Source organism: Bufo gargarizans, chromosome 2, assembly GCF_014858855.1.
Source record: "Bufo gargarizans isolate SCDJY-AF-19 chromosome 2, ASM1485885v1, whole genome shotgun sequence".
Taxonomy (NCBI): domain Eukaryota; kingdom Metazoa; phylum Chordata; class Amphibia; order Anura; family Bufonidae; genus Bufo; species Bufo gargarizans.
The window spans coordinates 369,095,539-369,118,733 of record NC_058081.1 but is presented as its reverse complement, the minus strand read 5'-3'; the positions used below and the strand labels follow the sequence as shown (position 1 = coordinate 369,118,733).

At 40.9% G+C, this 23,195-nt stretch overlaps 1 protein-coding gene across 1 annotated transcript in view; it reads right to left on the bottom strand.

Annotated features, from left to right (window-relative positions):
* The window catches only part of JAKMIP2 (janus kinase and microtubule interacting protein 2), a 161,733-nt gene that overhangs the window by 71,646 nt on the left and 66,892 nt on the right, over nt 1–23,195 (bottom strand). The window contains exons 2-4 of the mRNA XM_044280740.1: nt 7,329–7,378; nt 6,204–6,454; nt 4,897–5,394 (exon numbers count right to left, since the gene is read on the bottom strand). Of these exons, the coding sequence (XP_044136675.1) occupies nt 4,897–5,394; nt 6,204–6,332 (627 nt within the window). The 5' untranslated portion in view covers nt 6,333–6,454; nt 7,329–7,378. The remainder of the gene's footprint in view (nt 1–4,896; nt 5,395–6,203; nt 6,455–7,328; nt 7,379–23,195) is intronic.

Sequence of the window (23,195 nt, the reverse complement as noted above, 5' to 3'; positions counted from 1 at the left end):
ATTGATTAGGTGGGAGGAGTCTCTAAGATAGGAAGGAAGTTTGAGAACATATTTTTGAAGATATTTATCTATGTAAGCTGAAAGGTTGGAGGTGAGAGAATCGATCCCCGAAATAATTGGCCTGCCAGGTGGACAAGTGATGGATTTATGAATTTTTGGAAGAAAATAGAATCGGGCTATTGTTGGATGGGTATTGGAGACGAAGGATTTTTCTTTTTTGTTTAAAATTCCTGTGCTATATCCTGAATCAATCAGGATTTGCAAATCCTTTTTGAAGGATGGAGTGGGATCTTCCTTGATGATGCTATAGTACTCAGCATCTGATAGAATTCTCATTGATTCCTCAAGATAATAGTTTTGATCCATAATGACTATCCCCCCTCCCTTGTCTGCACTTTTTATTACTACTTCTTTGTTTTGCTTAAGATTTTTCAGGGCTTTATTTTCACGTCTGCTGAGGTTGAGTGTTGGTTTATCTGTTTGTGTATCTGTAAGAGTTTTTAGGTCATTATGGCCCAAAAGAAAGGCATCTTTAACCTCTCTAAATATAACTTGACATCTGATGAAATACTACTCCTAAGCAAAGGCCTATCGTTTTGTCCCACCCAATATCCTGATCCATTTGAACTATTCGTGGACCTCAACCAATACATACGTAAGCTAACTTTAAAAAGACATTTTACAATCAAAAATTTGAACAAAGAAAATGGTATAAACCCCACCCCTGACATAAACTCTACACTACCGTTAAACCCCGCCTCCATAGAAACATCCGAACCAGCACCAATCCCATCAAACTTAAAATTAAAATCATCTTTTTATCCCTTAGAAAGTAGGGGTCCACATCTAGAGAGTTTCTTTAATATAGTCCTTGATGACCTAAAAACTCTTACAGATACACAAACAGATAAACCAACACTCAACCTCAGCAGACGTGAAAATAAAGCCCTGAAAAATCTTAAGCAAAACAAAGAAGTAGTAATAAAAAGTGCAGACAAGGGAGGGGGGATAGTCATTATGGATCAAAACTATTATCTTGAGGAATCAATGAGAATTCTATCAGATGCTGAGTACTATAGCATCATCAAGGAAGATCCCACTCCATCCTTCAAAAAGGATTTGCAAATCCTGATTGATTCAGGATATAGCACAGGAATTTTAAACAAAAAAGAAAAATCCTTCGTCTCCAATACCCATCCAACAATAGCCCGATTCTATTTTCTTCCAAAAATTCATAAATCCATCACTTGTCCACCTGGCAGGCCAATTATTTCGGGGATCGATTCTCTCACCTCCAACCTTTCAGCTTACATAGATAAATATCTTCAAAAATATGTTCTCAAACTTCCTTCCTATCTTAGAGACTCCTCCCACCTAATCAATATATTAGATGAGGTTGTATGGAAACCCCATTACATCTGGGTTACGCTTGATATAGCCTCACTCTATAGTAATATTCAACACACTCTGGGCCTAAAAGCAATACGATACTTTTTAGACAACGATGAAGAGATGTCCTCAACACAAAAAGATTTTATTTTGGAATCAATTTCTTTTATTCTGAAACATAATTATTTTACTTTTAATGAACAATTCTACTCTCAAAAAAAAGGAACAGCCATGGGGACAAAATTTGCCCCATCATACGCCAATTTATTTGTGGGACACTTTGAACAAAAAACAGGATTGATATCGAACAAAAATATTGTAATATTCAAAAGATTTATAGACGATATCATATTCATATGGGACAACAGCACAGAGGATCTAGTAAAATTCATCGAAGAAATTAACCAAAATAATTGGGGCTTAAAATTTACCTCTGAACACCATCTGAAAGAGGCAACCTTCCTTGATATCAATATTAAAATCATAGCAAACAAAATCACCACCAGAACTCATTTTAAAAAAGTAGACTCAAACAGCTATCTAGATTATTCAAGCTGTCACTATTCAAAATGGAGAAACAATATACCGTATGGACAAATGAAACGGGTCAGAAGAAATTGCTCAGACACAAAAGTAATGGAAAAACAAATAAAAACGCTGAAAGAAAGGTTTAGGGATAAGGGGTATCCAAAAGGACTGATCAACAGCTCTGCCAGACGAGCCACTTCTATCAGTCAAGACACTGCGCTACAACCTGCCCCAGTTAAAACCACTAAAGACGATAGATATCAGTATAACCTCATTACCCGGTATAACATTCACCACACCAATATCAGACAAACTCTTAATAAACATTGGGGCATCCTCCTCAAAGACCCTATTCTTAAAAAAATCTTACCAAAACAACCCTCAATCACGTTTAGAAGAGCCAAAACTTTAAAAAATTTGATTGCACCCTCATGTCCAAAAATAACCATGAATTCTGAGACCACCCCCATCGACCCTGCAGATAAGACGGGAATACATAAATGTACCTCAAAAAAATGTTTCTGTTGCCCTATGATTACCCACGGGGTCAAAACAGTCAGTATCCCCAATCCTAAAAAAAACAAAGACGAGTCCCTCTGGACCATCAAACAGGAACTAAACTGTGGGTCAAAAAATATAATTTATCTCCTCTACTGTCCGTGTGGTCTAAAGTACATTGGAAGAACCACACAGACAGTTAGAGAGCGGATGAACGAGCATCGCTCAAATATTAGACGTAGTATTCTTACCCACAGCGTCTCGCGACACTATTCAGAGACACACAACAGTGACCCATCAAGGCTGAGGGTGTCACCGCTAGAACAGACATACACTTATCAGCAACTTTGTCGCAAAGAGATGCACTGGATATACAAACTCAATACCCTTGCCCCTTTTGGACTGAATGAGACCCTTGAATACTCAAACTATTAAATTTCTGCTACAATTTATTTATATATAAAAAATCAACAAAACTAGTGCACCAACAATTATGCTTTTTTCGAATACTCTTATCACTATATATATATTAGCACATGATTTTTAAAAACTAAATTATTCATACATTTTTATACGGTCATTTATAATGATTATTGCTATCTAAGATATCTATTTATTTAATATTAAGAATTTTTATTAATGACTTAACACATGTTTTAGTACATTTTTTAGGAAAGTTTTATTTTGATGAAATCCTATTTTTGTAACGTATTTCTGATATCCATGTATATATGTATGTATGTGTATATGTGTGTATACACTTGTGTGTGGTTTTGTGTGTACACATATATACACACAGTCCTCCGTGCTACACAATTACTTCCCCCAGTTCATACCCCCTACACACATCCTTGAACACATTTGCATATATACAAAAGAATATAGACCCCAACACAGAAAGAACCATGTCTCCTACTACAGTAAAATGTAAATTGCTGATGCGTTCCAAAGTGAACCGCAAACCGGAAGTCGCTTTTGAACCGGAATATATATGGAGAATATATATGGAGAGAATGTTCTAAGTAAATAATAAATAAAAAACAATGAGAGGCCTGGCCATAGGGTCCTAACAATCTAAACAAAATAAAAACAGAGATAAAAAAACAATTTCCCTATATCCCCCTAATCAAGTCTTTTGGATGAGGAGATCGTCACTTCCGGTGCGCTCCATGCTGGAACGCATACCGGTAGTGACGTTCCGATACCAGTAGATAAATCCAGCACTAAAATGAATGCTGTAAACACTAGCCGCTGAGATAAGAGCATCCAACCATAACAATCAGTATCCAATCACAATAACCTGTAAAAAAACGCCACCTTCGGCTTGTTCCTAGTGGAACGCAAACCGGAAGTGACGCCCAGGACCCTGTCCAGACTGCAGGACAAATTATGCTAATAAATCTAAATCTTATGCTAAAATAACGGAAACTACATTCTATTACTGAAACTGTGTTCTATTACCTATATGTTATGATCTCTATAGAACAATATGTGCATGTAAGAGGAGACGCCGCTTCCGGTGCGTTCCATGCTGGAACGCAAACCGGAAGTGACGTTTTCCAGCGTTTTTTGGCGCTTTTTCCACAAACAGTTTGTGTATTTATACCCCCCAAAAGATGTATGATGTCATATGCTCCTGATGAAGGGGTCCTTTATACCCCGAAACGCGTAGAGCAAGATACCTTCACCCCACCCTGTGGTTTGAATAAAAGTCGATTGACAAGAAGCTCGACTGGACTGCTGTCATTCCGTGGGATCTTATAGGCGACCCAGGCGCAGGAGGTGATCCGGTGGGTGTTTTGAGTTTATCCCATCCGGTACCTCCTGGGTGAAGTGAGTGAAAATTGTTTTTAATATATATAATATATCTAATATATTTTTTATAATATGACATCATAGCCACTATTTGAACCTGTGAGAATATATATGCTAGTAATTTGAATTTTAAACGTATAAAATTTGAATTTTAATAATCTATCTAAAAAAGCAAATCACTTTTATATATATATGTTTCTTTTTTGTATATCGCTTATCTAAGGGATGGTGGCGCCTTGTAAAGGGGTGAAAAACGTTTGTTTGCTCCATTTTCTGTGCTTATAAGCTGACTTAGGCCAGATTTATCGACGGCAACTTTTTAAACATCAAATAAAATGTCGGAATCTCACTCCAGTAAAGGGGTGGCCTAGAAAGTGGAGTGACAACCCAAGACAGAAGTGTTTGACTTAAAGATTCACCAAACTTATCAAACTCTGTGCAAAATTTGATACATTGGGTACAAAAAAACACTGACTTAAATATTTCCCACATGATAAATCATCCCACTTCAGGTGAGAGCTTGTGTAAAGGAAACATTTGTCCACATCAGCCAGGTCTTGCTTCTTATATTTGACATGCTTCAGAAGCTGTAATCTGACTGGCCCATTTAGACAACACAACTTTTTTAATATCAACTCATGCTTATACATTCCCACAACTACTTACCAGTCTACGGATGTCCCTCTCACTTTCCCATTTAAATTTTGCAATAGCTTCCTGGTGGGACTGGTGCTCACTCCTTAGATCTCCAGCTTTTATTTTGTCAGCTTGTATTATGTTATTGAGGGCCTCATCCACATGTTTCTTAGCAGACTTCAGTTCTGTGATCTCCTGTAAGAGCTTAAGGCGCTCAGAGTCAAACACTTTCCTGGCCTCCTCACGCGCCTCTGTTGTCAGAGCTGTCCTTACTTTGTCACTGCTGCCATCTCGTAGAGCATTTACAGCAGACTTGAGTCGCAGGATCTCTGACTCTTTTAGTTTAACCATCCGAGACATCTCCTGCTCATGCTGTTTGATTAAGTTCTCCCTTACAGCCTGAAGCTCCTTCATCTTGTCCTCATGCAGCTTTGCCTTGAGCTCTGAAACAGTAGCGGTGTGTCTGTGCTGCTCTTGCTCCTTTATTCTCTTGCTTTCCTGGTTCTTTTCCCTCTCAAGTCTTGTCACCTAAACATTACAGACAGCAAACAGTATAGTTTTAGTGTAGACACCCTGCTAACCCGGGAATCATTTATTTACATGAACAATCAGACAATAAACAAACTTCAAATATCAATATTCTGATTCGATTTTATGTGGATATGAGAAAGCAGTCAAAAACACCCAAAGTTAAAGGGATTGTGCAATTTCAGCAAATGATATTTATCATGTAGAGAAGGCACTTACTAATGTATGGTGATTGTCTATATTGCTTCCTTCGCTGGCTAGATTCATTTTTCCATCACATTATACACTGCTTGTTTCCATGATTCCATGGTTACGACCACCCTGCAATCCATCAGTGGTGGTCGTGCTTGCACACTATATAGAACTTGTAGGTTCTATCACATTTACATAAGAGTAGCCTAATTATATTAAAGGTGTCTGTCAGCTCTCATGACATACCTGTAGCTGTTTTAGTAAAAACATGCATTCTTGAAGAAATAATTATAATGGTGCATCTTCTCCTAGAACACTGTATTGTGATGTTCCTCTGTTATTTCTCTTAGAAATGTATCAATAAATCGACCGGCAGGTGTTACAGCTTGAAGGGCATGTCCCGTAACAGTCTGACAATCAGTGCTGCCAGTGTCAGGCACTGTAGGGACACACCCCTACAACAAGAGGAACGAAAATACCCAGTTGTCAATATTGAGAATCCAATTATTTACACTGAAATCAGGAGAGCTGACAGATCCTCTTTCATCCTAACACTTCAGAACTAATTTAAAGGATTTCTGAATCAAGGAAGTCATCTCCCTCTTTTGTTTTCGTACCTTTGACTTTTCCTGATGAAGCTCAATTTGAATATCTGTTAATTTAGTCCTGAGGTCTTCATTTGCAGCTTGTAGAGCAAGGATCAGGGCTTCGGGCTTTTCGCCCTTGTTACGCCCCTTTTTCGACATGGTTGAGTATTACTGTAGGTGTCTTTGGCTTGACTTCTCTCAGTAAGCCATCCCCAGTGGATGCCAGAGCTGCTGGCTTTTTAGGTTTCCAGGAAGTAAAATAGTCTTCTCTTGTGGAAGCCCTTTAAAAAGAAAAATACATTAGAATCAGATCATTGAAGAAAATATGAAAAACACTAAATGTTCAAGATGTGAGAAAATAACTCTGGATATTTTAGACAGGGAAGGCCTCAGGTTTAGGGCTCATGCACACAACCGTATGCCCTCTGAGACATACGGTCCGTGAGCAGGCCATATGTCCCGGAGCGGCATACATCGTGTGCATGGGAGCGCACAGCATCATAGGTTACTATATAATCTCATATAAGTGTGGGACAATAGTCCCATGGGCGGCACGATGCGCACAGCATCATAGTAACCTATGATGCTGTGCGCTCCCGTGTGCACGATGTATGCCACTCTGGGACATATGGCCCGCTCATGGACCGTATGTCTCGGAGGGCATGCGGTCGTGTGCATGAGCCCTTAGTCCAACATGAACACCAGGTCAACAACTAGGTTGAATATGCATCAGACCCTGTTCTGCCAGGATAAGGAAGTATGGTGCTATGAACACACCCTGGAGGAAATGCCTAATTTCTATTTTTGCTGTCAGGTCCCCTCACCTCATGGAGTTAATATCTTTACAACACATCTGTTAAAACAGCATAGGAAACAGGCTCTGTATTTCATAGTTGCCAATCATTTAGTGAAAGAGAAAACAGATTTGTTGCTATGAGCGTGTCAGTTTTGAAATGTGTAGGAAGCGAAATAATTTGGAATTACTGTCACTGAAGAAAAGAAGACACATTTTTGGATAATGCAAATAAATTAAAGAAGAGCAATACAACACTACACCACTCATCCACATTTAACCTTATGGCAGCTTTATAGATCACATGTCAGTTTTGTGCAAAGATCTACACAGGACAAGGTAAAAAAGTAGTAAAATCTCACCTTTGACTTCAACCATCGACATCCATTGTCTCCAGTTCTCCGGTCCATATCTGTTGAGAAGAGAAATATAACATGAATAGTAAATATGTTTTCTGAATGAAAAGTTCAGATACCATGCCTTCAAATAGACAAAGACAAGCGTCACCATAACAAGGTATCTAGTATAGCATAAACCTATATACAGTTGCAAGAAAAAGTATGTGAACCCTTTGGAATGATATGGATTTCTGCACAAATTGGTCATAAAATGTGATCTGATCTTCATCTAAGTCACAACAATAGACAATCACAGTCTGCTTAAAGTAATAAAACATAAATAATTACATTTTATCATGTTTTTATTGAACACACCATTTAAACATTCACAGTGCAGGTGGAAAAAGTATGTGAACCCCTAGACTAATGACATCTCTAAGAGCTAATTGGAGTGAGAAGTCCAATCAATGAGATGAGATTGGAGGTGTTGGTTACAGCTGCCCTGCCCTATAAAAAACACACAACAGTTCTGGGTTTGCTTTTCACAAGAAGCATTGCCTGATGTTAATGATGCCCCGCACAAAAGAGCTCTCAGAAGTTCTACGATTAAGAATTGTTGACGTGCATAAAGCTGGACAGGGTTATAAAGGTATCTCCAAAAGCCTTGCTGTTCATCAGTCAAAACCTCATCCCAACTGTGAAGTATGGTGGTGGGGGCATCATGGTATGGGGCTGCTTTGCTGCGTCAGGGCCTGGGCGGATTGCTATCATCAAAGGAAAAATGTATTCCCAAGTTTATCAAGACATTTTGCAAGAGAACTTAATGGGCTTCTGTCCCCCCCCAAAAGTATATATTTTTTTAGGCTAATTAAAATCCTTATACTGCGATTTTCTTCAATATATAGGGCTCTTACCCTTTTCTGTTGGCTAGTTTATTTAAAAACGGCACTTTTATAATATGTAAATTACCTCTCCACCAGCAAGTAGAGCGTCTACTTGCTGGTAGCCGCCACATCCTCCTTTAAAAAAAAACACCCCCTCCTCCTGCTGATTGACAGGGCCAGGGAGCGCTCTCCTCCTCCGACTGGCCCTGTCTGCAATTCAAATCCCGCGCCTGCACCTCATTTGGCGCAGGCGCTCTGAGAGAAGGACGCTCGCCTCCTCAGCACTTCCTCAGTGCGCCTGCGCTGATGACATCACCCGAAAGAGAAGACATCATCGGCGCAGGCGCACTAAGTGCTGAGCAGGCGAGCATCCTTCTATCAGAGCGCCTGCGCCGAATAAGGTTCAGGCGCGGGATTTGAATTGCAGACAGGGCCAGTCGGAGGAGGAGAGCGCTCCCTGGCCCTGTCAATCAGCAGGAGGAGGGGGTGTTTTTTTTAAAGGAGGATGCGGCGGCTACCAGCAAGTAGACGCCCTACTTGCTGGTAGAGAGGTAATTTACATATTATAAAAGTGCAGTTTTTAAATAAACTAGCCCACAGAAAAGGGTAAGAGACCAATATATTGAAAAATTGCAGTATAAGGATTTTAATTAGCCCAAAAAAAAAAGACTTTTGGGGGGTGACAGAAGCCCTTTAAGGTCTTCTGTCCACCAGCTGAAGCTCAACAGAAGATGGGTGTTGCAACAGGACAATGACTCAAAGCATAGAAGTAAATCAACAACAGAATGGCTTAAACAGAAGAAAATACGCCTTCTGGAGTGGCCCAGTCAGAGTCCTGACCTCAACCCGATTGAGATGCTGTGGCATGACCTCAAGAAAGCGATTCACACGAGACATCCCAAGAATATTGCTGAACTGAAACAGTTCTGTAAACAGGAATGGTCAAGAATTACTCCTGACCGTTGTGCACGTCTGATCTGCAACTACAGGAAACGTTTGGTTAAAGTTATTGCTGCCAAAGGAGGTTCAACCAGTTATTAAATCCAAGGGTTCACATACTTTTTCCACCTGCACTGTGAATGTTTACATGGTGTGTTCGATAAAAACATGGTAACATTTAATTCTTTGTGTGTTATTAGTTTAAGCAGACTGTGATTGTCTATTGTTGTGACTTAGATGAAGATCAGATCACATTTTATGACCAATTTGTGCAGAAATCCTTATTATTCCAGATACTTTTTCTTGCAACTGTATATATATATATATATATATATATATATATATATATTTATATATATATATACAGTATATTTAAAAAACTAAACAATCAGACTCCATCTTATTGATGCAAGGAGCCATCACAGGAGAAAACCTAATTTAAACAGGATACCACTTAAGTCAGATGCTTTTGAGAAAGCTGGCACATAGCCACATCTCTGCTGGAGCTACCAAGAATACACTAACATTGGTAATAAACTATGAGCCTCAAAACCATCAAAAGGATACTCTCTCTTTTTGTTTCCCATAGCAAGCTATAAGAGTTCAGCTTACATTTCTTAAATTGCTCTGATTAAATGAAAGCTGAACCCTGAGTAAAAGCCAGACTATAACAAAATAACAATAAAAGGACTTTAAATGGAGCATTTTTATCCTGCTTCAAAAAGTTGGCTGCAGAGTTCCCAGCTGTGTTACTTTTCATGGTAAAGCTTCTGAATACACATGAAAGGTAGAATTATTTCAGGCGATCGAATAAAGAATTTTTGATTCCCAGAAACCACACAACTCAGAAGGCAGCCATTAAATGACACAATAAATCGATATGGTTGCCTACCATTGAGGAAGGTGGAAGTAAAGGGCCTCTATTTCAGTATCATACCATTGGATTGTGAATACTGAATTCTTTGGTAAAGAAAGAAATATGGCGAAAAAGATTGTCGCTGATATAGAGTAGGATAATTCTCAAGCGTCATAAATTCCATTGTTTTCTAATAAATATGCACAAGGCAAACTTAACCGGTAAGTGTGCTTACAGTATTTACAGCTTATGCAGGCCAACGGAAGAGGACAGGCCTTTGCCAAGAAAGAAAAGCATATGGCCAGAAGAGACGAGTAGAAGGGAGGGAGGGTTCATGTACAGTGTGAAGTTTATGTCCATGGAGCAGATGCTGAAACAGCTCTACAGCATGCTGAAGGAATGGCTGGGAGCATCTGCATCATCACCATCAGTAAATGATACGGCAGAAATCTAGAAGATGTCATATTCATAGACACTATGTGCGCTCCTTTCACTTAATACCTAGGCCTGGAGATAGCACAATGTCATATATTGCTTCTTGCAGTTTGTGGATTTGGTAGTTCTCCAAAAAAGAGGCAGCACTCCAGTATATTGAAGGTAAAAGACCCGCTTTATTGTCCCTCTGCAACGTTTCAACTGCTCATTGCAGTCTTTATCAAGCATACAAAATAGTGCCAAAACATCCACATTTATACCCACAATACTTTGTGAGCCAATTAGTGATAATTATGCAATCAAGTAGAAAAACATATAATATAAAATACATAATCAAACCAGTGATCAAGAGGCCTTCTATGCAACTTATAGGCCCATAATTGCAAATAGTTAAAAATCGCATATTTCATTGTGTATTCAAATAAAGTGCTACAGTGCATAAATTGATCAGTGATCAACTGTGTGTAAAATCAATCATTAGTGAGTAGCCAATCGGCTACAAACCGCATAGACTATAGAAAAACGACTTACACAGCAATGTAATCGGATAGCGCCAACCCCTGTCTGCCAATGCGCATGTCCGGTAACCAGGACACCAGTACACACGTGATCAGTGACGCAGATCGCAAGGCGTAAACAGGTAACCGGCCTACACCATTGGTGCACGTGACGCGCTAGAAACGGCAACCGCGTCACCAAGTCACAGAATCACATGACTGCATCACGTGAGCCGTAACCTGGTAACCGAACGGCGTCCCAGATCTAGCGAACCACAGCCACCTAAAGGTGAAAGGGCACCACCGGGGACAGACATGGAGTGGGATTTGAAAATCACCTATGGGGCATGAGAAGATTGTCTGGTATAAAGATACCAAATAGTGAATCTACTAAAGAAAGGATATCAAGCTGTATATGTAGGAAGAAATAAAGTGATGCGTTCCCAAAAGAGACGCTATTAGGGAACACTCACTACTGTGACTATATTGAACAGTAGAAAGAGGGGGGGGGGGGAGGTTATGCGGTTGTATCACTGCAATGCTCATTGCCACCCACTAATTATGGCACCAAGGTGTAAAGTACGATCAGCACCAAACACCATCAGGACCAAGGTCCACCCCATTGCCCCTCATCTTTAGACCATAAGTAAAAACCTTCCAACCACGACTTACCCACAGTACGATTACCTTAATCATGAATTTAATAAAAACAATTCCAATCATGCTCCCAAGTCTGAACCTATTAGACACTATATTTCCACTGCTGTTATTAGCTTGAAAAGATCAATCAGATATGATCAAATCTGAAATAAAAGAAATATATATACAGTCCTGATCACAAGTTTAAGGCCACTTGAAAAATGGCAAAAAAATCATATTTTACATTGTTGGATCTTAACAAGGTTCCAAGTAGAGCTTCAACATGCAACAAGAAGAAACTGGAGTGAGACAAAAAAAAAAATTGAGCATTCAATTTAATGAAAACAGCAAATAAACTGAAACAGGCTGTTTTTGAGCTGATCAAAAGTTTAGGACCACATGCCTTTAAATAGCCAAATCTGTGCAAAGATGTGGATTCATTGTCATTTTCTGTCAGGTAGTCACACGTTGTGATGGCAAAGGCAAAAAAATTCTCCCTTTTTGAACGTGGTCGGGTTGTTGAACTGCATGAGCAGGGTCTCTCACAGCGCACCATCGCTGCTGAGGTGGGACGCAGTAAGACAGTCATTTGGAATTTCTTAAATGATCCTGAGGGTTATGGAACAAAAAAGTTAAGTGGAAGACCCAAATAATTTTACCAGCACTTAGTCGGAGGATCCAATTGGCTGTCCGTCAAGACACTGAACGATCCTCGACCCAAATTATTGAATATTGATATTGAACGCCACAAAACTGCTCGTTTGGACTTTGCAAGAGAGCACCAAACATGGGACATTCAAAGGTGGAAGAAAGTTTTATTCTCTGATTAGAAAAAATGTAACCTTGATGGTCTTGATGGTTTCCAACATTACTAGCATGACAAGCAGATCCCACCTGAGATGTTTTCTACACGCCACAGTGGAGGGGGCGCCATAATGGTCTGGGGTGCTTTTTCCTTCAGTGGAACAATGGAGCTTCAGGAAGTGCAGGGGCGTCAAACGGGCACTGGCTATGTCCAGATGTTGCAGAGAGCATTCCTCATGACTGAGGGCCCTCGTCTGTGTGGTAACGACTGGGTTTTTCAACAGGACAACGCTACAGTACACAATGCCCGCAGCTCAAGGGACTTCTTCTAGAAGAATAACATCACTCTTTTGGCCCATCCTGCATGTTCCCCTGATCTAAATCCAATTGTGAACCTTTGGGGATGGATAGCAAGGGAAGTTTCCAAAAATGGACAACAGTTCCAGACAGTAGATGGCCTTTGTGCGGCCGTCTTTACCACTTGGAGAAATGTTCCCACTCACCTCATGGAAATGCTTGCATCAAGCATGCCGAAACGCATTTTTGAAGTGATCAACAGTAACGGCGGAGCTACTCATTACTAAGTTAATGTTTGGAAGTTGGATTTCTGTTTTGGGGGGGTTTCGTTTTTTTTTGGAGGTGTGGTCCTAAACTTTTGATCAGCTGAAAAACAGCCTGTTTCAGTTTATTCCTTGTTTTCATTAAATTGAATGCTCAAAAAAAGTTTTGCCTCACTCCGATTTCTTCTTGTTGCATGTTGAAGCTCTACATGGAACCTTGTTAAGATCCAGCCATGTTAAATATGATTTTTTGCCTTTTTTCAAGTGGTCTTAAACTTTTGATCAGGACTGTATATATCAGTTATTGGATAAGAGGAAGAATGCTTAGGTTTTCAAGGATATTTTTTTTAAATTCATATTCATGACATTATAGTACACAGCCAAAGCATGGACACCCTTCCTGTGCAGGCCCTGGGTGTTCCATGCATTGCACAGACTGGGAGATAGCGGGATGCCATGTACAGATGCTGCAGCATTATATGCTACGCCGCACAGTTTTGTGGACTCTCACATTAAAGGAGGGGGCTTCGGAACTTTTCTTCAAGGATACGAGGGGGAAATGAAAAAAAAATCTTTAAAATATCAGTCTATGGAGATTAATTTAAAAAAAAAATCATTTTCTTTTTCAGTTTACATTTCTTTTTCAGGAAAAGTTGTATTTTGTAATGGCACTATTTATAATGAATACGAAGCAGTGAGAAGCTGATGCTATGGCGCTCCCTACGCGGTAAAACTGACCTGTTACCTTCATTTATATAGTTATGTTGGCTTGTAAAGGCCTGTAAGATACTGTTCTTCGGTTGTTATGTTAGCTTGTAAAGGACTGTAACATCCTGTTCTTCGATTGTTATGTTGGCTTGTAAAGGCCTGTAACATCCTGTTCTTCGATTGTTATGTTGGCTTGTAAAGGCCTGTAGCATACTGTTCTTCAATTGTTATGTTGGCTTGTAAAGGCCTGTAACATATTGTACTTCGATTGTTATGTTGGCTTGTAAAGGCCTATAACATACTGTTCTTCAATTATTATGTTGACTCGTAAAGGCCTGTAGCATACTGTTCTTCGATTGTTATGTTGACTTGTAAAGGCCTGTAACATATTGTTCTTCGATTGTTATGTTGGCTTGTAAAGGCCTGCAGCATACTGTTCTTCGATTGTTATGTTGGCTTGTAAAGGCCTGTAACATATTGTTCTTCGATTGTTATGTTGGCCTGTAAAGGCCTGTAACATACTGTTATTCGATCGTTATGTTGGCTCGTAAAGGCCTGTAACATACTGTTCTTCGATTGTTATGTTGGCTTGTAAAGGCCTGTAACATATTGTTCTTTGATTGTTATGTTGGCTTGTAAAGGCCTGTAACATACTGTTCTTCGATTGTTATGTTGGCTTGTAAAGGCCTGTAACATATTGTTCTTTGATTGTTATGTTGGCTTGTAAAGGCCTGTAACATACTGTTCTTCAATTGTTATGTTGGCTTGTAAAGGCCTGTAACATATTGTACTTCGATTTTTATGTTGGATTGTAAAGGCCTGTAACATACTGTTCTTCGATTGTTATGTTGGCTTGTAAAGGCCTGTAACATACTGTTCTTCGATTGTTTTGTTGGCTTATAAAGGCCTGTAACATATTGTTCTTCGATTGTTATGTTGGCTTGTAATGGCCTGTAATATACTGTTCTTCGATTGTTATGTTGGCTTGTAAAGGCCTGTAACATACTGTTCTTCGATTGTTATGTTGGCTTGTAAAGGCCTGTAGCATACTGTTCTTCGATTGTTATGTTGGCTTGTAAAGGTCTGTAACATATTGTTCTTTGATTGTTATGTTGGCTTGTAAAGGCCTGTAACATATTGTTCTTTGATTGTTATGTTGGCTTGTAAAGGCCTGTAACATACTGTTCTTCGATTGTTATGTTGGCTTGTAAAGGCCTGTAACATATTGTACTTCAATTTTTATGTTGGCTTGTAAAGGCCTGTAACATACTGTTCTTCGATTGTTATGTGGGCTTTTAAAGGCCTGTAGCATACTGTACTTCGATTTTTATGTTGGCTTGTAAAGGCCTGTAACATACTGTTCTTTGATTGTTATGTGGGCTTTTAAAGGCCTGTAGCATACGGTACTTCAATTGTTATGTTGGCTCGTAAAGGCCTGTAACATCCTGTTCTTCGATTGTTTTGTTGGCTCGTAAAGGCCTGTAACATACTGTTCTTCGATAGTTTTGTTGGCTTGTAAAGGCCTGTAACATACTGTTCTTCGATTGTTATGTTGGCTTGTAAAGGCCTGTAACATCTTGTTCTTCGATTGTTATGTTGGCTTGTAAAGGCCTGTAACATCTTGTTCTTCGATTGTTATGTTGGCTTGTAAAGGCCTGTAACATACTGTTCTTCGATTGTTATGTTGGCTTGTAAAGGCCTGTAACATATTGTACTTCAATTTTTATGTTGGCTTGTAAAGGCCTGTAACATACTGTTCTTCGATTGTTATGTGGGCTTTTAAAGGCCTGTAGCATACTGTACTTCGATTTTTATGTTGGCTTGTAAAGGCCTGTAACATACTGTTCTTTGATTGTTATGTGGGCTTTTAAAGGCCTGTAGCATACTGTACTTCAATTGTTATGTTGGCTCGTAAAGGCCTGTAACATCCTGTTCTTCAATTGTTTTGTTGGCTCGTAAAGGCCTGTAACATACTGTTCTTCGATAGTTTTGTTGGCTTGTAAAGGCCTGTAACATACTGTTCTTCGATTGTTATGTTGGCTTGTAAAGGCCTGTAACATCTTGTTCTTCGATTGTTATGTTGGCTTGTAAAGGCCTGTAACATCTTGTTCTTTGATTGTTATGTTGGCTTGTAAAGGTCTGTAGCATACTGTTCTTTGATTGTTATGTTGGCTTGTAAAGGCCTGTAACATTTTGCACTTCGATTGTTATGTTGGCTTGTAAAGGCCTGTAACATTTTGCACTTCGATTGTTATGTTGGCTTGTAAAGGCCTGTAACATACTGTTCTTCGATTGTTATGTTGGCTTGTAAAGGCCTGTAACATACTGTTCTTCGATTGTTATGTTGGCTTGTAAAGGCCTGTAGCATACTGTTCTTCAATTGTTATGTTGGCTTGTAAAGGCCTGTAACATATTGTTCTTCGATTGTTATGTTGGCTTGTAAAGGCCTATAACATACTGTTCTTCAATTGTTATGTTGGCTCGTAAAGGCCTGTAACATACTGTTATTCGATTATGTTGGCTTGTAAAGGCCTGTAACATCCTGTTCTTCGATTGTTTTGTTGGCTTGTAAAGGCCTGTAACATCCTGTTCTTCGATTGTTTTGTTGGCTCGTAAAGGCCTGTAACATACTGTTCTTCGATAGTTTTGTTGGCTTGTAAAGGCCTGTAACATACTGTTCTTCGATTGTTATGTTGGCTTGTAAAGGCCTGTAACATCTTGTTCTTCGATTGTTATGTTGGCTTGTAAAGGCATGTAACATCTTGTTCTTTGATTGTTATGTTGGCTTGTAAAGGTCTGTAGCATACTGTTCTTTGATTGTTATGTTGGCTTGTAAAGGCCTGTAACATATTGTTCTTCGATTGTTATGTTGGCTTGTAAAGGCCTGTAAAATTTTGCACTTCGATTGTTATGTTGGCTTGTAAAGGCCTGTAACATTTTGCACTTCGATTGTTATGTTGGCTTGTAAAGGCCTGTAACATACTGTTCTTCGATTGTTATGTTGGCTTGTAAAGGCCTGTAACATACTGTTCTTCGATTGTTATGTTGGCTTGTAAAGGCCTGTAGCATACTGTTCTTCAATTGTTATGTTGGCTTGTAAAGGCCTGTAACATATTGTACTTCGATTGTTATGTTGGCTTGTAAAGGCCTATAACATACTGTTCTTCAATTGTTATGTTGGCTCGTAAAGGCCTGTAACATACTGTTATTCGATTATGTTGGCTTGTAAAGGCCTGTAACATCCTGTTCTTCGATTGTTTTGTTGGCTTGTAAAGGCCTGTAACATCCTGTTCTTCGATTGTTTTGTTGGCTTGTAAAGGCCTGTAACATCCTGTTCTTCGATTGTTTTGTTGGCTTGTAAAGGCCTGTAACATACTGTTCTTCGATTGTTTTGTTGGCTTGTAAAGGCCTGCAACATACTGTTCTTTGATTGTTATGTTGGCTTGTAAAGACCTGTAACATACTATTCTTTCGATTGTTATGTTGGCTTGTAAAGGCCTGTAACATACTGTTATTCGATTGTTTCCACTTAATATTCTGTTTTATTATTCTTCTCCGTCCCCCCTTTTTCAATACATTACTCCTCCTACAGTTTTGGGGTTGCAAACGCCAAACTTTCTACACTTATTCGGCCTATAGTGAGGTAAGTTGCTTGTGCTTTAATAAGCAATCTCACTTTCTGGGCCCCTGCGGTGGACCACTGAAGACCCCTTTTTTGCCATTGACTTTGACAGGAAACATTTTCAAATCGCTCACCTGCACAGTTTTGGAGCTACACTCCCAAAACTCGCACCACATATTGTTGGTGTGAACCTGAATAAAAGGGTACATTTTGAGGGGACACCTCAAAGTGGGCAGAGCTAGCAACAGCCAATGAAAATTCAGCTATTTACTATACACTACTCCTCCCACAGTTTTAGGAGTACAATTAGGAGTACAAGGAGGCACAGATGGTCACTGGAGGACTGGGATTAAAATTCTGAAAAGTGGGTGGGACCAAAATCAACCAATCAGGTTTATTTGATTGATTTAAATGGGAAAAATTAAAAACGTTTACATTCTATCATTAATAATGTCACCTCAAATATCACAAATTTGGTCATTGGGTGTTTCCACTTCAAGCTTAGAAAAAGTGGGCATAGCTACCAACAACCATTTAAATTTCACTTATTGAAACTGCTGCCATTTTTACATGCTAAATGCCATAATTCACAAACCTTAAAGTGTTAGTCACTGGGTGACTGTGGTTCACAATTAGGAAAAAAAAGGGCCGGGGCAACAACAGCTAATCAGATTTCAGCCATTGAACTTAATGAACAAAAGATAAACTACTGCTAATATCACAGTTTAAATGCCAAGTGTCCCAAACTTAGCACAATTACTCACTGGGTGAATGTGGTCGAAATTTAGGAAAAGTGGGTGGAGCCTAAAACAGCCAATCAGATTTCACCTATTGACTTTAATATAAAACTTTCAAATACTGCCATTCTCACAGTTTTAAAGCCAGAGGCCAATCACATTTCAGCCATTCAATTTATATGGGAAAATTTAAATTGCTGCCACTCTTAGACTGTTAATGGCAGGGTCCTCATATTTGGCACAGTCAGTCATTAGTTGTCTTGGGTTTTCAAGCCAACATCCTGTGGTTTCTTCAGAAACGACACCATCTAGTTTTTATTGTGTTTTAAATTAATACAAAAAAAACAAACAAACCTGTTTTATAGTTATATCTATGGGCGGCTCTTCTGTTCTTTTCATTGATACCATTGTGAAGTGTGTATGACATTTGATTACATTATTATTCAATTTTTTTGGGGGGTGAAGTGCCGAAAAAGTGCCAAAGCAGCTATTTTGATTTCAAATTGTCCATATTGCTTTCTTTGCTGGCTAGTTTCATTTTTCCATTACATTTTACACTGCTCGTTTAAAGGGGTTATGACCTCCCTACAATCCAGCATTGGTCGATGTGCTTCCATGCTATAGGAAAAATCAACGGCCTCTCAGGTGGCCAGGAGCGTAGGAGTGCACATAGACACACATGCACAGCAGTGCCCATGTCGGCCACCTCGTAACTATGCTGCAGAGGTGGCTGTAAACCCTGGATATAAGCAGTGTAAAATGTGATGGAAAAATTCATCAAGCCAGAAAAGGAGGCAACATGGACAATTACAATACATTAGTAAGTGCTTTAACTTTGTCTACATGATAAAGGGCCATTTGCTGAAGTAAGGCAACCCCTTTAAAATCTATGTACAGTCATGGCCAAAAGTTTTGAGAATTACATAAATATTGGAAATTGGAAAAGTTGCTGCTTAAGTTTTTATAATAGCAATTTGCATATACTCCAGAATGTTATGAAGAGTGATTAGATGAATTGCATAGTCCTTCTTTGCCATGAAAATTAACTTAATCCCCAAAAAACCTTTCCACTGCATTTCATTGCTGTCATTAAAGAGCCTGCTGAGATCATTTCAGTAATCATCTTGTTAACTCAGGTGAGAATGTTGACGAGCACAAGGCTGGAGATCATTATGTCAGGCTGATTGGGTTAAAATGGCAGACTTGACCTGTTAAAAGCAGGGTGATGCTTGAAATCATTGTTTCATTGTTAACCATGGTGACCTGCAAAGAAACGCGTGCAGCCATCATTGCGTTGCATAAAAATGGCTTCACAGGCAAGGATATTGTGGCTACTAAGATGGCACCTCAATCAACAATTTATAGGATCATCAAGAACTTCAAGGAAAGAGGTTCAATTCTTGTTAAGAAGGCTTCAGGGCATCCAAGAAAGTCCAGCAAGTGCCAGGATCGTCTCCTAAAGAGGATTCAGCTGCGGGATCGGAGTGCCACCAGTGCAGAGCTTGCTCAGGAATGGCAGCAGGCATGTGTGAGCGCATCTGCATGCACAGTGAGGCGAAGACTTTTGGAAGATGGCCTGGTGTCAAGAAGGGCAGCAAAGAAGCTACTTCTCTCCCAAAAAAACCCATCAGGGACAGATTGATCTTCTGCTGAAAATATGGTGAATGGACTGCTGAGGACTGGGGCAAAGTCATATTCTCCGATGAAACCTCTTTCCGATTGTTTGGGGCATCAGGGAAAAGGCTTGTGCGGAGAAGAAAAGGTGAGCGCTACCATCAGTCCTCTGTAATGCCAACAGTAAAGCATCCTGAGACCATTCATGTGTGGGGTTGCTTATCATCCAAGGGATTGGGCTCACTCACAATTTTGCCCAAAAACACAGCCGTGAATAAAGAATAGAGTTGAGCGAACACCTGGATGTTCGGGTTCGAGAAGTTCGGCCGAACATCCCGGAAATGTTCGGGTTCGGGATCCGAACCCGATCCGAACTTCGTCCCGAACCCGAACCCCATTGAAGTCAATGGGGACCCGAACTTTTCGGCACTAAAAAGGCTGTAAAACAGCCCAGGAAAGAGCTAGAGGGCTGCAAAAGGCAGCAACATGTAGGTAAATCCCCTGCAAACAAATGTGGATAGGGAAATGAATTAAATTAAAAATTAAATAAATAAAAATTAACCAAAATCAATTGGAGAGAGGTTCCATAGCAGAGAATCTGGCTTCCCGTCACCCACCACTGGAACAGTCCATTCTCAGATATTTAGGCCCCGGCACCCAGGCAGAGGAGAGAGGTCCCGTAACAGAGAATCTGTCTTCATGTCAGCAGAGAATTAGTCTGCATGTCATAGCAGAGAATGAGGCTTCACGTCAGCCACCACTGCAACAGTCCATTGGCATATATTTAGGCCCAGCACCCAGGCAGAGGAGGGAGGTCCCGTAACAGAGAATCTGTCTTCATGTCAGCAGAGAATTAGTCTGCATGTCATAGCAGAGAATGAGGCTTCACGTCAGCCACCACTGCAACAGTCCATTGGCATATATTTAGGCCCAGCACACACACAGGCAGAGGAGAGAGGTCCCGTAACAGAGAATCTGGCTTCATGTCAGCAGAGAATCAGTCTGCATGTCATAGCAGAGAATGAGGCTTCACGTCAGCCACCACTGCAACAGTCCATTGGCATATATTTAGGCCCAGCACACACACAGGCAGAGGAGAGAGGTCCCGTAACAGAGGATCTGGCTTCATGTCAGCAGAGAATCAGTCTGCATGTCATAGCAGAGAATCAGGCTTCACGTCAGCCACCACTGCAACAGTCCATTGTCATAAATTTAGGCCCAGCACCCAGGCAGAGGAGAGAGGTCCCGTAACAGACAATCTGGCTTCATGTCAGCAGAGAATTAGTCTGCATGTCATAGCAGAGAATGAGGCTTCACGTCAGCCACCACTGCAACAGTCCATTGGCATATATTTAGGCCTAGCACACAGGCAGAGGAGAGAGGTCCCGTAACAGACAATCTGGCTTCATGTCAGCAGAGAATCAGTCTGCATGTCATAGCAGAGAATGAGGCTTCACGTCACCCACCACTGCAACAGTCCATTGGCATATATTTAGGCCTAGCACACAGGCAGAGCAGAGAGGTCCCGTAACAGACAATCTGGCTTCATGACAGCAGAGAATCAGTCTGCATGTCATAGCAGAGAATGAGGCTTCACGTCACCCACCACTGCAACAGTCCATTGGCATATATTTAGGCCTAGCACACAGGCAGAGCAGAGAGGTCCCGTAACAGACAATCTGGCTTCATGACAGCAGAGAATCAGTCTGCATGTCATAGCAGAGAATGAGGCTTCACGTCACCCACCACTGCAACAGTCCATTGGCATATATTTAGGCCTAGCACACAGGCAGAGCAGAGAGGTCCCGTAACAGACGATCTGGCTTCATGTCAGCAGAGAATCAGTCTGCATGTCATAGCAGAGAATGAGGCTTCACGTCAGCCACCACTGCAACAGTCCATTGGCATATATTTAGGCCCAGCAGCCAGGCAGAGGAGGGAGGTCCCGTAACAGAGAATCTGTCTTCATGTCAGCAGAGAATTAGTCTGCATGTCATAGCAGAGAATGAGGCTTCACGTCAGCCACCACTGCAACAGTCCATTGGCATATATTTAGGCCCAGCACACACACAGGCAGAGGAGAGAGGTCCCGTAACAGAGAATCTGTCTTCATGTCAGCAGAGAATTAGTCTGCATGTCATAGCAGAGAATCAGGCTTCACGTCACCCACCACTGCAACAGTCCATTGGCATATATTTAGGCCCAGCACCCAGGCAGAGGAGGGAGGTCCCGTAACAGAGAATCTGTCTTCATGTCAGCAGAGAATTAGTCTGCATGTCATAGCAGAGAATGAGGCTTCACGTCAGCCACCACTGCAACAGTCCATTGGCATATATTTAGGCCCAGCACACACACAGGCAGAGGAGAGAGGTCCCGTAACAGAGAATCTGTCTTCATGTCAGCAGAGAATTAGTCTGCATGTCATAGCAGAGAATGAGGCTTCACGTCAGCCACCACTGCAACAGTCCATTGGCATATATTTAGGCCCAGCACACACACAGGCAGAGGAGAGAGGTCCCGTAACAGACAATCTGGCTTCATGTCAGCAGAGAATTAGTCTGCATGTCATAGCAGAGAATGAGGCTTCACGTCACCCACCACTGCAACAGTCCATTGGCATATATTTAGGCCCAGCACCCAGGCAGAGGAGGGAGGTCCCGTAACAGAGAATCTGTCTTCATGTCAGCAGAGAATTAGTCTGCATGTCATAGCAGAGAATGAGGCTTCACGTCAGCCACCACTGCAACAGTCCATTGGCATATATTTAGGCCCAGCACACACACAGGCAGAGGAGAGAGGTCCCGTAACAGAGGATCTGGCTTCATGTCAGCAGAGAATCAGTCTGCATGTCATAGCAGAGAATCAGGCTTCACGTCAGCCACCACTGCAACAGTCCATTGGCATATATTTAGGCCTAGCACACAGGCAGAGGAGAGAGGTCCCGTAACAGACAATCTGGCTTCATGTCAGCAGAGAATCAGTCTGCATGTCATAGCAGAGAATGAGGCTTCACGTCAGCCACCACTGCAACAGTCCATTGTCATAAATTTAGGCCCAGCACCCAGGCAGAGGAGAGAGGTCCCGTAACAGACAATCTGGCTTCATGTCAGCAGAGAATTAGTCTGCATGTCATAGCAGAGAATCAGGCTTCATGTCAGCCACCACTGCAACAGTCCATTGGCATATATTTAGGCCTAGCACACAGGCAGAGGAGAGGTTCATTCAACTTTGGGTAGCATCGCAATATAATGGTAAAATGAAAATAAAAATAGGATTGAATGAGGAAGTGCCCTGGAGTCCAATAATATATGGTTATGGGGAGGTAGTTAATGTCTAATCTGGACAAGGGACGGACAGGTCCTGTGGGATCCATGCCTGGTTCATTTTTATGAACGTCAGCTTGTCCACATTGGCTGTAGACAGGCGGCTGCGTTTGTCTGTAATGACGCCCCCTGCCGTGCTGAATACACGTTCAGACAAAACGCTGGCTGCCGGGCAGGCCAGCACCTCCAAGGCATAAAAGGCTAGCTCTGGCCACGTGGACAATTTAGAGACCCAGAAGTTGAATGGGGCCGAACCATCAGTCAGTACGTGGA